Below are 14,188 nucleotides of genomic sequence, written 5' to 3'. Positions count from 1 at the left end.
ATCAGATAAGGGAGGGGAAGCATAACTATTGACCCCACAGAAAATAAGATAATGAGAGGATACTGTGAGGAACTATACACTAACAAACTAGACAACTTAGACAAAATGCACAACTTCATAGAAAAGCATGGACAACAGATACTGACTCAAGAAGAAGCAAAATTCCTCAACAAAACAATGATAAGTAAAGAGATTGAATCAGTCATCAAAAACCTCCCAAAAAAGAAAAGTGCAGGACTGGATGATTTCACATGTGAATTCTACCAAGCATTCAAGAAAGAATCCTGCTCAAACTCTTAAAAAAAAAATGAAGGAGGGAAAGCTACCTAACTTATTCTACTTAGCCCTCACTGTAACACCAAAGTCAGAGAAAGATACTACAAAAAACAAAAAAAAGAAAAGAAAATTGCAGACCAATACCTTAATGAATATAGATGCAAAAATCCTCAACAGAATACTTGCAAATCTAACCCAGCTGCATGATAAAAGAATTATACACTATGGGGAGTCGGGACTAGCGCGCGCGCGTCCACCCTCACGCTCCAGTGGCCGCTACTATGTTGCCAGTGTGGCCGTCTCGCCCTGCACCTCCGAGGCTGCCGCGGAACCATGGTTGTGCTCGTGCTCCTGTCCCTGGTGGTGATGGGTGTTTTGGGGGATGAGTTTAGTATATTAAGATCACCAGGGTCTGTTGTTTTCCGAGATGGAAATTGGCCGATACCTGCAGAGCGCATCCCGGATGTGGCTGCATTGTCCATGGGCTTCTCTGTGAAAGAAGAGCTTTCTTGGCCGGGACTTGCAGTGGGTAACCTACTCCATCGTCCTCGAGCTACTGTTATGGTGATGGTGAAGGGAGTGGACAAGCTGGCTCTACCCCCAGGTAGTGTCATCTCATACCCTTTGGAGAACGCAGTTCCTTTTAGTCTTGACAGCGTTGCAAATTCCATTCATTCCCTATTTTCGGAAGAAACTCCTGTAGTTTTGCAGTTGGCTCCCAGTGAGGAAAGAGTGTATATGGTGGGGAAGGCAAACTCTGTTTTCGAAGAACTTTCAATAACATTACGACAGCTCCATAATCGCCTGTTTCAAGAGAACTCTGTTCTCAATTCACTTCCCCTCAATTCTCTGAGCAGGAACAATGAAGTTGACCTACTCTTTCTTTCTGAACGGCAAGTGCTGCACGATATTTCAAGTTTGTTGTCTCGACATAAGCATCTAGCCAAGGATCATTCTCCTGATTTATATTCACTGGAGCTGGCAGGCTTGGATGAAATTGGGAAACGTTACGGGGAAGACTCTGAACAGTTCAGAGATGCTTCTAAGATTCTTGTTGATGAACTGCAAAAGTTTGCAGATGACATGTACAATCTTTATGGTGGGAATGCAGTGATAGAATTAGTGACTATAAAGTCATTTGACACGGCTCTTATGAGGAAGATGAGGACTATCCTTGAGGCAAAACCAACGGGCAACCCAGCAAGTCCCTATAACCTTGCATATAAGTATAATTTTGAATATTCAGTGGTTTTCAACATGGTACTTTGGATAATGATCGCCTTGGCCTTGGCTGTGATTATTACCTCTTACAGTATTTGGAACATGGATCCTGGATATGATAGCACCATTTATAGGATGACAAACCAGAAGATTCTAATGGATTGAACTTTCCTTATGCTAGACTTAGAAAACGGGTTTGGAAATTAACTGTTTTGTTAAAATAAATCATTTAGTGTGGTTTAAAGTAGTTAGTGTAGTGTACTATGAATTTACAAGAACAAACAAATTTTGTTCTCTATTTTGTGTGTGCCTGTGGCTTTTTTTAGAGTGAATTATAGTATTAATGTGAATCAAATTATGTGATATAGAGTCCAAATATGCTCAAATATAATATAACCATTAATAATATAATTTCATTCCATTTAATATTTGGAAATATGCACTGAAATAAATGTAAACCATTTAGAATGGCTCATGTTATTTATGTTGGAAAAATGCACTGAATTTACTAGAGAAACTTAATGACTACTTAACTTCCTTAACAAGGGATTGGTGAAAATCCTATTTGGACTGCTGTATACTATGAAGCATTTGTAAGTGTCTTAATTTGATGTATATATGTCTTGAAATGAGAGGAAAGATTTTTAACCTAGAGCAGCCCTAAAATATGGATGTGCTTACACAATTGCTTAGTTTTGGAACTGTATTCTGATTGACAGAGGATGGCAATTAACTCTGCTGCAAGTTTGGTGATCCATATGGTCTGGTGTGGATTTTAAAAATGCTACATTGATCTAAAAAGAAACTAGCATTGTGAAGGTATTGATGCTTGTAATTATACATACAAAAACAAATCTTGGGGGGACATTTTGGGGCATGACTATAAAGTATTTTTATTTCATTAACTTTTCCCCCTGTGTACGCTTCCATGGTTTGCGGTACAGCTTCATTCTATAGAATATTAAGTGGAAGTGGACCAATGTCTATAAAGAATGACAAACAAAGTTAATGATTCTGTATTCATGTCATTTCAGTACTACTTAATCTGTTTTATATTGTAAAAAAACCTTAAACAGGGTTTTATTTAATCAGAATTGTCTGTTATATAAATGATTTCATGCCTTTTTTGTTGTTTATTCTCACTGCCTCCTGGGATTCAGTACCAATATAAGTAAGGCATTTTAATTGCCATTCTTGTTACTGAATTTATACAGAGATTATAAATTCACACTTGACTAAGTAGGAAAGGCTTAAGTTTTCCTATAGAATTTTTAAAGACATGAATAAGCAGCTAATTGGTCTGAATATAAGGGACTATCTAAGGTAAAGACTTAATGTTACAATTTTATTTCTTAAAAGACTTAGAATTTTAAATTAAAAGATTATGTTATCAGAATTATTTTTGTAGTGAGAGTTGAGCAGCTTGCCCCCAGGACCCATACTTGGATTTAGTTTAGCGGTTTGTGCCTCTTTGGAAAGACCATCAAATCATTTCTATGAAAAACACTGACGTTGGCAGATTTGAGAAGATGAAGTCTATTTAGTTGTTTTCTCTACCACTTTCTACAGGATGCCTGTGACAATTACAGTGTTAAACCTCCATAGAGTGGGGGAAATTTTTGTTTTCTTTTTGCTTCTCTTTGAACTAGAAATAATAGGCTAATATTCAACTCTTAAAACAAAGAAAAACATTGTTATAAAATCACTCAAGTATTCCCCTCCACCCCTACCCCCTTGCCAAGTTTGTGGGTTTTCCAGCTGCCTAGCTCTGAAACAGTTCCCACTCTGACCCCCATGGAACCCAACAGGGCCTGTGTTTGGTGAGTGGAAATCTAGAATGCTGCAGAGTGGTTAAAATTCATTTTTCTTTCACAAGTTTCTTATATAAACATTGCCGTAGAAGTTAGATTGTTATGATTAAATATGAAGTAAACCAATGCCTTTGTAATTTAAAACTGATGAGACTTTAAGTTCTAGGGGAAGAAAAAAAGTGGTTACATGACAGCACTAATCCTTATGGGGAAAATGGCATGAGTATCCTTATGTCTATGTTAGGCAAAAAGCAATTAATTAAAACAAATGTTCTGCCAAGATTGTTGCACCTATTGCTGATGATTTGCTCTTAAATTAAGTCTAATTTGTTCAGGAACATAAATCACAGTGTGTCGAGATTTGTGTCAGAGGCAGGAGAAAGAAAATACTGGACCAGGCAAGCCAGACTCACAACAGACTATTCCACTGATGTTGACAGAGAAAACCCAATCACTCTACTTGTAATTGGTGGCATATTCCAGGTTTATAAAATAGCTGAGATCCTACATGTGGTAGATATTGATTATGACCTAATTCTATTAAGAATAATATGGAATCCATTGTTATTTTCTTTGGCCATATCTTTTTTGAAGGAATGATATTCTGAAACCTTTTCATTGGTACCTAATAATATAGAAGCCATAAACTTAACTTTTTAATGGAAGATCAAACCAGCAATTTCCAAGTGATGTAGCAAATGGAGTTAATGGCCATCCCTGCTGAGTGGCATCAAGCCTTCCAACCTGGGACTTGGGTAGTTTCTTTCTAGCCTTTTCATGACAGAATGAATATGCAACAGTTTCTCTTTTATAAAATAAAAGAAATAAAAAGTTGTCTGAGAAGGCCATTGGCAAGAGGCATTGTGATTAAAATGTGTTGAGTCATAAAGATGAATTCCGTTCACTGATTCACCACCTGCTAGCTGAAGAATTTTGGGCAAATCCCTTAATCTCTGTGAATCAGAGCTTTTAGTCTACATAATGTTGGTAACACCCCCAGGTTTGTGAAAATTAGCATTCAGTGGGATAACACATTCTAAGGTTTGTGACTGCTCAATAAATATGAACTATAACAATACAAAATTCAGGGAACTCTGTTTGGATCCAACATTGTGCTATTGATGTACTAGCCGCTTTCTTGGTTACAAACAACAGGAACAAACTTTGATTAAATTTTGTCAGTTGTCCCACTGAAAAAAAAAAAAAAAAAGAATTATACACTATGAACCAGTGGATTTTATTCCAGGTATGCAAGGTTTGTTCAACAAAAGAAAATTAATTGATATAATATGCCACATCAATAAATCAAAGGGGAAAATTCACACGATTATCTCAGTTGATGCAGAAAAGGCATTTGACAAAATTCAACATCATTTCTTGATTAAAATAGTTCAAAGGATAGGAATAGAAGGAAACTTACTCAACATGATAAAGGGAAATATGAAAAACCCACCACCAAATCATACTCAAGGGAAAGTCAGAAAGCTTTCCCTCTAAGATCAGGAAGAATACAAGGAGGCCCTCTGTCACAATAATTATTCAACATTGTGCTGGAAGTTCTAGCTAGATAAATTAGGCAAGAAAAATAAATAAAAGGTGTCCAAATTGGAAATGAAGAAGTAAAATTTTCACTGTTTGCAGATGAAATGATCCTGCATGTAGACAACCCAAAAAATCTACAGTAAAGCCACTAGGACTAATAAATTGGTACAGTGAAGTGGAAGGATATAAGATCAACATGCAAAAATAAATAGTGTTTCTATACACTAGCACAGAGAAATCTGAGGGGGAAATCAAGAAAAAAAAAGTTCCAATTCCAATAGCAACCAAAATAAGCAAGTATTTAAAAATAAATTTAACAAAGGACATAAAAATTTGTATACAGGGAAAACTACAGTAAAAGTCAAAAGAAATCAAGGAAGGCTGAAATAAATGGAAGGATACACTGTGTTCATGGATTGTAAGACTAAATATAGATAATTTGTCAATTCTGCCCAAAGTGATCCATAGATTCAATTCAATACTGACTAAAATCCCAACAACTTATTTTGCAGAAATAAAAAAATAATCAATGTAATTGGAAAATCAAGGTGCCCAAATAGGTAAAAATATTTTGAGATGCAGAAATGAAGTTGGAGGTCTCACAGTACCTGACTTTAAAGCATATTACAAAACTACAGTGGTCAAAATAGCATGCTACTGGCATAATGGTTGGTATACAGACCAATGGAATCAAATTAAGTGTTCAGAATAGACCCTCTCCTCTACAGACAATCAACTGATGATAAGACAGTCAAGTCAATTCAACTGGGACAGAATAACCTCTTCAACAAGTATTGCTTGGAAAACTAGGTAGCTATTTCCAAAGAATGAAAAAGCCCCCTATCTCACCCGTTATATAAAAATTAAATCAAAATGGATCACAAACCTAAACATTACAGCTGAGACCATAAAACTTTTATAAGAAAATGAAGGGATAAAAAGACACTGTGCTAGGAGGTAGTTTTCTTGACCTTATACCCAAAGCATAAGCAATGAAAGAAGAAATGGATAAATTGGATCTCCTCAGAAATGAATACTTTTGTAGATCAAAGGACTATGTCAGGAGAGTATGAAGGCAGCCAATGCAATGGGAGAAAATATTCAGAAACCATATATTGGAAAAGGGTTTAATATCCAGTATATATAAAGAAATCCAACACCTCAACAACAAAAAGACAAATAACCTAATATTTAAAACGGGCAAAATACATGGATAGGCACTTTTCCAAAGAGGAAATACAAATGGCTCAAAAGTATATGAAAATAAGCTCAACTACACTAGCTTTTAGGGAAATGCAAGTCAAAATCCCAATGAGATATCATCCCTCACTTACTAGAATGGTCATTACCAAAAGAACACCCAGGAAACTACAAGTGATGGAGAGATCAGGAGAAAGATGTACAATTATCCACTGTTTGTGAGAAAGTAGAATGGTGCAAATGCTCTGGAAAGCAGGTGGGAATTCTTCAGGAAGCTTAGTATAGAATTGCAGTATGATCCAGCAATCCCATTACTAGGTATAAATCAGAGTAACTGAAGGCAGGGACATGAATTGACATTTGTACACCAATGTTTGCAGCACATTATTCATGATTGCCAAGAGATGAAAAAAGCTGAAATGTCCATCAGCAGATTAGTGGATAAATAAAAGGTGGTATATATATACAATGGAATATTACACAGCTATAAGACAGAACAAAGTCATGATGCATGCAACAATGTTGATGACCGTGAGGACATCATGCTGAGTGAAATTAGCCAAAAACAAAAGGACAAATGCTGTATGGTCTCACTAATATGAACTGAGTATAATGAGCAAACTCTGAGAGTTAAAGTTTAAAACACAGATTTTCAGGAGTTAGAAAGAGAGTAAATATTGGGCACTTGGGGCTGAAGGAGTACAGAATGTTCAACAGGATTGATTGTAAAGCTCCAGAAATGGATAGCACAGTACTATCTGATTTCAGGGCAATATTGTAAATATGATGAATAAAGCTAAGTGTGAGTATAGTAAAAAGAGTTATGCTAGGTGTATGTATGATGCCAGAAAGAAAGATAGCAAATATAAACTGGGATTGAATAACTTAGTGAAAACTAGATTTGACAATTATGATGATTAAATGTACAAAGATTAGAAAGCTTTTACATGAGGAGAACAAATGAATGTCACCATCACAAGGAATTGAAAATGGGATGTCATATGCAAAAAAATAAAATCAATGCAAACTAGGGTCAATAACTAACAGTAACATTGTAATATTATTCCATTAATTATAAAAGAAGCAATATACCAAACAAAATATCAATAAGAGGGGGATATAAGCGAGAGGCGTGGGATTCTTGTTCTTGTTGCCATTGTTTCTCCTTTTTTTATTTTTTACTCTTTATTCTTTTATAATATTTCCTCTTCTTTCTTTGAAGAAGACATGAAAATGTTCTCACATAAATTGTGGTAAATGCATAACTGTGATTATACTGGGTGCTATTGATAGCTCACTTAGGATGGATTATATGGTATGTGAATATAATTGTTAAAACATAAACAGAAAGATACAAGTACTGGAGAAGTTGTGGACAGACAGATACATATATTCACTTTCGGTAGGGAAGTAAAATGGTGCAGCACCTCTGGGGGCAGTGTGGTGGTTCCACAAGAGGTTAAGTATAGTGTTGCCATATGATCCTCTAACCCCATTATTTATTATACACTTGGAAGAACTGAAAGCAGGGAAAGGAATAGGAATTTGGAAACTGGTATTTATGGTGGCATTATTCATGATTTGAAATGGATGATGGTGGCCTAAGGGTACATCAATGGGTGAACAGAAAGGAAAACTGTGGTGTATACACACAATGGAATATTGAGTGTGTGCAAGAAGGAATGAAATTGTGAGACATGCAATTGGTTGAATGAAATTTGAGAACATTATGTTGTATGAAGTAAGCCAGAAATGAAGGGACAGATGTTGTAAGGCCTCACTAATATAAACTAACCATAATGAGCAAATGCTAAGAATGGAATTTGAAAGCATAGGTTATCAGGGGATGGAATATGGGCAGGGGTTGGGCAATTGATGATGAAGGAGTACAGAATGTTCAATAAAACTTATTGTAAAAGTCTCTAAATTGTACAGTCTTACATCAGTCACATCTATTCCTGAGTTTTAAACTGTTATTTAAGAGATGTTTATTTGGTACAAACTTTATATTCTCTGAAGCACACTATATAATTTAACCTGTATGTTCACTTTATTTAAACAACATAGTTACATGGAACCGAGAATAGGGAATGACATCTTGCTATTTTGTACAGGTTAATGTAATACCCCAATAAACGCCAGAGTTTTGGAAAGAGAACAAAAAAAGTATTCACAAATTCCCCTTGAAGGACTGGGAAAATGTGGAAATATTAAATGTCCACACCTGGGGAATTCCTGATATTCTCACAAGCATTAGGGATTCCCAATTTAATAAGTCAAACCCTTGATTTTTGTGCTTTTTCTCATGAAATTTATTCCTGCAAAGGAAAAGCTAAGCCTACTATAATTGTGCCTGTGTCACCCCCAAAGAACCTCTCTTGTTGCTCAAATGTGGCCTCTGTCTCTAAGCCAAAACTGCAAATAAACTCACTACCCTCCTCTCTATGTGGGACATGACTCCGATGGGTTTAAGTCTCCCTGGCAACATGGGACATGACTCCCAGGGATGAACCTATCCCTGGATTCATGGGTTAGAGAATGTTTTCATGACTAAAAGGGGAAAATGAAATGAAACAAAATAAAGTATCAGCAGTGAAGAGATTTCAAATAAAGTTGAGAGGCCATTTTTAGTTTTTAGTGTACTAGAATAGCTAGAAGGAAATACCTGAAACTGTTGAACTATAATCCAGTAGACCATATTCTTTGTGATGATCGTATAACTGTATAGCTTTTATCATGCTACCATGTGATTGTGAAAACCTTCTGATGGACAGTCCCTTTATGCAGTGTATGGTCAGATGAGTAATAAAATAAAGACAAAAATAAATAAATAATGGGGGGATACAAGGTTTGAGATATTTTCAGTGTTCTTTTTTCATTTTCTTTTCTTTTCTTGGAGTAATGAAAATGTTCTAAAATTGTGATGATGAATGCACAACTATATAATGGTACTGTGAGCCATTGATTGTATACTTTGGATGGATTATACGGTGTGTGAATATATATCAATAAAGTTGCATTAAAAAATAAAAACTAACTGGGTTGTTTCAGTTCCATCATACAATAGCATCATTGCTTGCCATGTCAGCAGAGAAGCAAGAGAAGTTAATCTGTCATTTTCACTATATAAATTACATATTTTGGATGTAAATTGTAGGATTATCACCATAATTCAAACTATGGTTAATACAACTAATTTTTTAATTTCAAATAAAATTAGAAACTTCATAAGTGTCAGATGTGTAATGACAGTAAAATTATATTTAAAAACCAAGTGAAAAAATTAGGTTAAGGGAGAAAGCATTATTTTTTGGACAATCATTATGTTTTAGTTCGCTAAGGCTGCCAAAAGCAATATACCAGAAACAGGTTGGCTTTTAACAATAGGGATTTATTATGTTACAGGTTACTGTTTTGAGGCCATGAAAATGTCCAAATGAAGGCATTGGCAAGAGAATACCTTCTCAGAGGAAAGGCTGCTGGCATCCAGATTTCTTCTGTCACATGAAAAGGCATATATGATGTCTGCTGGTCCTTCTTCTCCTAGGTTCTGGTTCCAAAATGGCTTTCTCCTGGGGTGTTTTCTTTTTTAGCTTCTCTAAACTCTCCAAAAATATCTGCCTTTTATACTTTCAAAGAGGACTTCAGCAAGGGGATGAAGACCTACCTTGGATGGGCTGGGTTACATCTCCATGGAAACAGCCTGATCAAAGGTCCCACCTACAGTAGGTGTGCCCACATGAGATTGGATTAGAAGAACATAAGCTTTTCTGGGGTACAAAACAGATTCAAACCAGCACAATAACTAAAACAATGTTTCTTACTTTGTCTTTCCACTTTTTCTTTACATTATTTAATGGACCCCTTATTGAGCAATGTATATGAACTGAAAACAAAGACTTTAATTAATTATCAAAAGTTCAAAAGCACATTGCCATCCCAAATAATTTCACTGGACAAATACAAAATTTTTCCCTAGGTTATATTTTTCTTCTTTGCTAAAATAGCTGGCAAATTATTTTCCCTGAAATATTACTGATTTCCTTGGAATTATATCTAGACATACTGAATAGAAAAAAAATGAAGGTAAGTTATTAAGCAAAATTGAGTTATTAAAGAAAGATTTGATAATTGGAATTTGTCAATTTAAATATGCTTTCATGCTAATAACTGCATGTTTTTTTTTTGCTTAATTTTGATTAATTACATGCAGGAAGTTAGCTTTCAATAACATTGCAACTCTAATCACTTTTTAATTTTATGTTGGATAAGAGTTCTATTGAGAAGAATACAGAGATTATACCCAAGTTTAGGAAAAATATTCATTAAGGATTGATCCATTGTGATGGCATGGGATGGATGGCAAATGATAACACACACAAGATTGGGCACTTGCCATCCTACCATCCTTGCAGTTTTAATTCCCAAGCTGCCAAATCAAATATCATCCAAGGGGTTCACTTAAACAACAAGGATTTGGTGGCTCATGGTTTTGATGCTGGAAGAAGTCCAAAATCAATGTGAACACAGTGACCTCATGGCTTCTCCCTTCTCCTCTGGGTTCCACTGATCTTCAGCTTCTGGCCACTCTTATGGCTTTTTATCTGTCTGAGTCTCCTTCTGTTTATAAAGGACTCTGGTAATCTGGATTAAAACTCAACCTGATTCATTTGGGCCACACCTTAACTGAAGTAACATCTTGGAGAGATCTTATTTACAATTGGTCCACATGAAAAGGAAATGATAAAGTTTAAGAACATGTTTTCTGTGGTTCTATCCACATGCAAAATACATTCATTCCATCACAATATCCCAAAAGCTGTAAGTTATCGCAGTAATAGTGCTAAATATGAAGTCTCACTAAAATTGGCCATAAGTGTGGTATCTTCTGTGGCACAATTCCGCTCTGTCTGTGGACCTGTAAAATCTGTAGAACAAGATATCTGCTTCTAATATAAAATGGCAGAACAGGAAGAAGATAAATATTCCCATTCCCATGGGGAGAAATTGAAGGAAAACAGAAGTCACAGTTTCCAAACAATTCCAAAACCCATCAGGGCAAACTCCATCAGATTTCATGGTCTGACAATCATCCGTGGATTGATATTTGTCCTCCATGCCAGATGGATTGGCAACCCCACACTTTCCAAGTGCTTGCACAGTGACCATGCTCTTTCTGAATCATAAGGTGAAGCCTCCTCTGTTTTGAAGCATTAGAATGGTGGCAATTTTCTCCATGAAGGCTGGGGCACAGACCAACCCTCTGCATTTGGGTGGCATCACTTTCCCTGATAAAAGGGGGCAAGGCCCATTCTCTCCAAATTCCAAAGCAGATGATCTGCCCCTTCCAAACACGATTGGGGGAAACCTACCTTTTCCACATACATGGGTGGGGCAACTCTCTGGACCTGAGGAGATTTCTTCTGTTCAGCCCTCAGCTTATATGGTTCTGCCTTTGAAGTTATTCTTCCCGCAATGCATTCATTTTCTTTCCCTTTCATTCCAGGTTTTCAGTGGTTCTGCTCATACAAATTTTGCAAAAAGCTTGCTGGCATTACAAGCAGTCCACAGGGGTCCAAGCCATCAGACAATGAACCTTCCATAGATCTTTCCTGCGTAACTGCATTTCCAATCTGAAATGCATTTCCACTGAAATGGCTGACTGGATGTTTGTTCAGTTAAACCCCCACTTGCATTATGCATATAATATTTTCTGAGATCCTAACATTTCTAAGGTTCTGGTGCAGTCTGTTGTATTTTACCATACTGCTACCCTGCAGCTCTGTTGTAAAATTCATTAAGATTACAGAACATACCTTTGGCAAAGCAAAAACTGCATTCATGCCAAAGTAACCTGCATATTCTATTCTCTAATATAACACACATGCACACATTCTTTTGTGCAAGCACATTACATGATAGTAACTAACTAAAAAATTTGTTGGATCATTGACAATATTACCTTCTCAACACTTGATTGTGTTCATGGTATTCTAATAAAACTCCGTTTTCAATGAAACATGTCTTATAAAATCCTGCTCATTCTACAAGTCCATTTTCAAATAATATCTACCTTTTAAAGACTTCATTTTAATGTCCCCAAATGGGATATGAAGTTTTCCTTTTACAAAATGCCCTCATGATTCTTATTATATCTGCCTCATCAAATAGCATCTTCCTTTGATGGCCTACAATTACCACTGTATTTTGTATTCTTTGAAGACAAAGACTTTGTCTTATTTTAACAGCAATTTTTGCTTTATAAGAGGAAATACTTTTAGTGAGAACCTATTATATAGCAAGTAACTTATAAGAAAGAAGAAATTAATATCTATATAGTATACACAAGGTGTCCCCTGTTCTATCTTTATTCTTTTTTAATCTTCATGATCAGATTATTAGTAAGGTCATGTTACTGCAAATTTGTAGATGAAAAACTCAAAATGAGAGAAATTAAGTTAATTGATCTTCTCCAGCAAGTAAGAGACATGACCAAGTTTAGTCTCCTTAAACCCAAATTAATGTCTTTCCTATTGTAAAACATTTACTTTTTACTTATTTCTAAATGCATTTTTAAAAACAACCTCTTTGGACACAACTTATTTACAAGTCAGGAACAAAATTTTCTAAAATAATATGCTTAGTGAGAAAAGACTTTAGTGCCTATTATCATAATGACAGTGTCCTTCACATCCTTATTCCTGAAACTGTAGATCAGGGGATTCAACATGGGGATCACTACTGTGTAAAACACAGAAGCCACTTTGATGATGTGCCTGGAGTTTTTGGAGTTGGGAACACAGTAGAGGAAGAGGATGGTGCCATGGAAGATGGCGATGGCAGTTAAGTGTGAGGCACAGGTGGAGAAGGCTTTGCGGCCCCCATCTACTGAATGCATCTTCAGGATGGTGACAATGACGAATATGTAAGAGGTGAGAATAATGAACAGTGTGCTCACCACATTAAAGGTGGAAAATATGAAAAGTAGCAACTGATTGAGATAAGTATCAGAACAGGAGAGAGAGAGTAGTGAGGAGAATTCACAGAAGAAGTGATTGATAGTATTGAAACCATGAAAACATAAATTGAAAGCAGAGCATGTGAGTATCAAGGAACATGCTAATCCCCATGCATATGATCCAACTACCTGCATGACACAGAGTTTCTGGGACATGGCAACTGTGTAGAGCAGAGGGTTGCAAATAGCCACAAAGCGGTCATAGGCCATCATGGATAATAAAAAGGATTCAGTCACCACAAATGTAGAAAAGAAAAAGAATTGTACTATACATCCTAAAAATGAAATGGATCTGTCTTCTACAACTAGGTTCACCAGCATCTTGGGAGCAGTGATGGAGGAATAGCAGAAATCCACAAATGAGAGATGGCTGAGGAAAAAGTACATGGGGGTGTGCAGTTTGGGGTTAATTTTGATGACCACAATCATTCCAAGATTTCCTACAACAGTAATGCTGTAGATAGCCAGAAATACCAAGAAGAGAGGAACCTGCAGCTCTGGGTAATCTGAGAAGCCCAAGAGGGTGAATGTGGCTCCACTTTTATTTCCCTCTGACAATAGCATGTTTTCTGTCTGTTGAAATCTGAAAGTCAATCCTGGAAACAAAAATATTAAGACGAGTGAGCACATAGGAAACTTGATTTACTATCTCTTGCTGATACTAGAATGTGAGACCTGACATATATATTTCAGAATCTCTTTATGTGTTTATTATACAGAATATGATGAATGTCTAAAATCTTATATCATGGTAACTAGTCATCTTTTTAATTTTCTTAAGGGAAATGAATTACAATTTTTGGACTCTTTTTAGTTTAAATTCTTGCCTGTAATTTTTAATATATAAAAATATAGGAAACTGTGTGCAATGGTTTTGATGGTTATGATAAGTAATGAAATCATCACAGAATACTTTCTTTTTTTAAAGGAGTTTAACATTATGAGTTCATAAAAGATGAGTGTAACATTATCTCTAGTCCTAATTTTCAAATATCCTATCAATAAAGACATCAGTCTGGTTATATGGAAGACTGAGACTCTCAATGGTCCCATTTGTACTAACAAATCTGAAAATTAAAGACAACCTCAAAAGGCAATCCATCACACAACTAGCATTCTA

The 14,188-nt window shown here is 35.9% G+C and overlaps 2 protein-coding genes across 2 annotated transcripts; one reads left to right on the top strand and one right to left on the bottom strand.

The window, feature by feature from the left end:
• Positions 1-609: 609 nt before the first annotated feature.
• LOC119525428 (renin receptor-like) lies at positions 610-2,012 on the top strand. The gene has a single exon (XM_037824177.1). It carries the CDS (start codon positions 610-612, stop codon positions 1,660-1,662), a length of 1,053 nt encoding a protein of 350 aa, XP_037680105.1. The 3' UTR covers positions 1,663-2,012.
• Positions 2,013-12,690: 10,678 nt separating this feature from the next.
• On the bottom strand, positions 12,691-13,632 carry LOC119525459 (olfactory receptor 5D18). The gene has a single exon (XM_037824236.1). The coding sequence runs from the start codon at positions 13,630-13,632 to the stop codon at positions 12,691-12,693; it is 942 nt and encodes a 313-aa protein (XP_037680164.1).
• Positions 13,633-14,188: the final 556 nt, after the last annotated feature.

Source organism: Choloepus didactylus (genome assembly GCF_015220235.1).
Source record: "Choloepus didactylus isolate mChoDid1 chromosome 25 unlocalized genomic scaffold, mChoDid1.pri SUPER_25_unloc1, whole genome shotgun sequence".
In the NCBI taxonomy this organism is placed as follows: domain Eukaryota; kingdom Metazoa; phylum Chordata; class Mammalia; order Pilosa; family Megalonychidae; genus Choloepus; species Choloepus didactylus.
This window is presented reverse-complemented; position numbering and strand designations above follow the sequence as displayed.

Bases quoted from the DNA above. Each gene is read 5' to 3' on its own strand.
- LOC119525428 (XM_037824177.1), top strand. From the start codon at position 610: ATGGTTGTGCTCGTGCTCCTGTCCCTGGTGGTGATGGGTGTTTTGGGG.
- LOC119525459 (XM_037824236.1), bottom strand. From the start codon at position 13,632: ATGCTATTGTCAGAGGGAAATAAAAGTGGAGCCACATTCACCCTCTTG.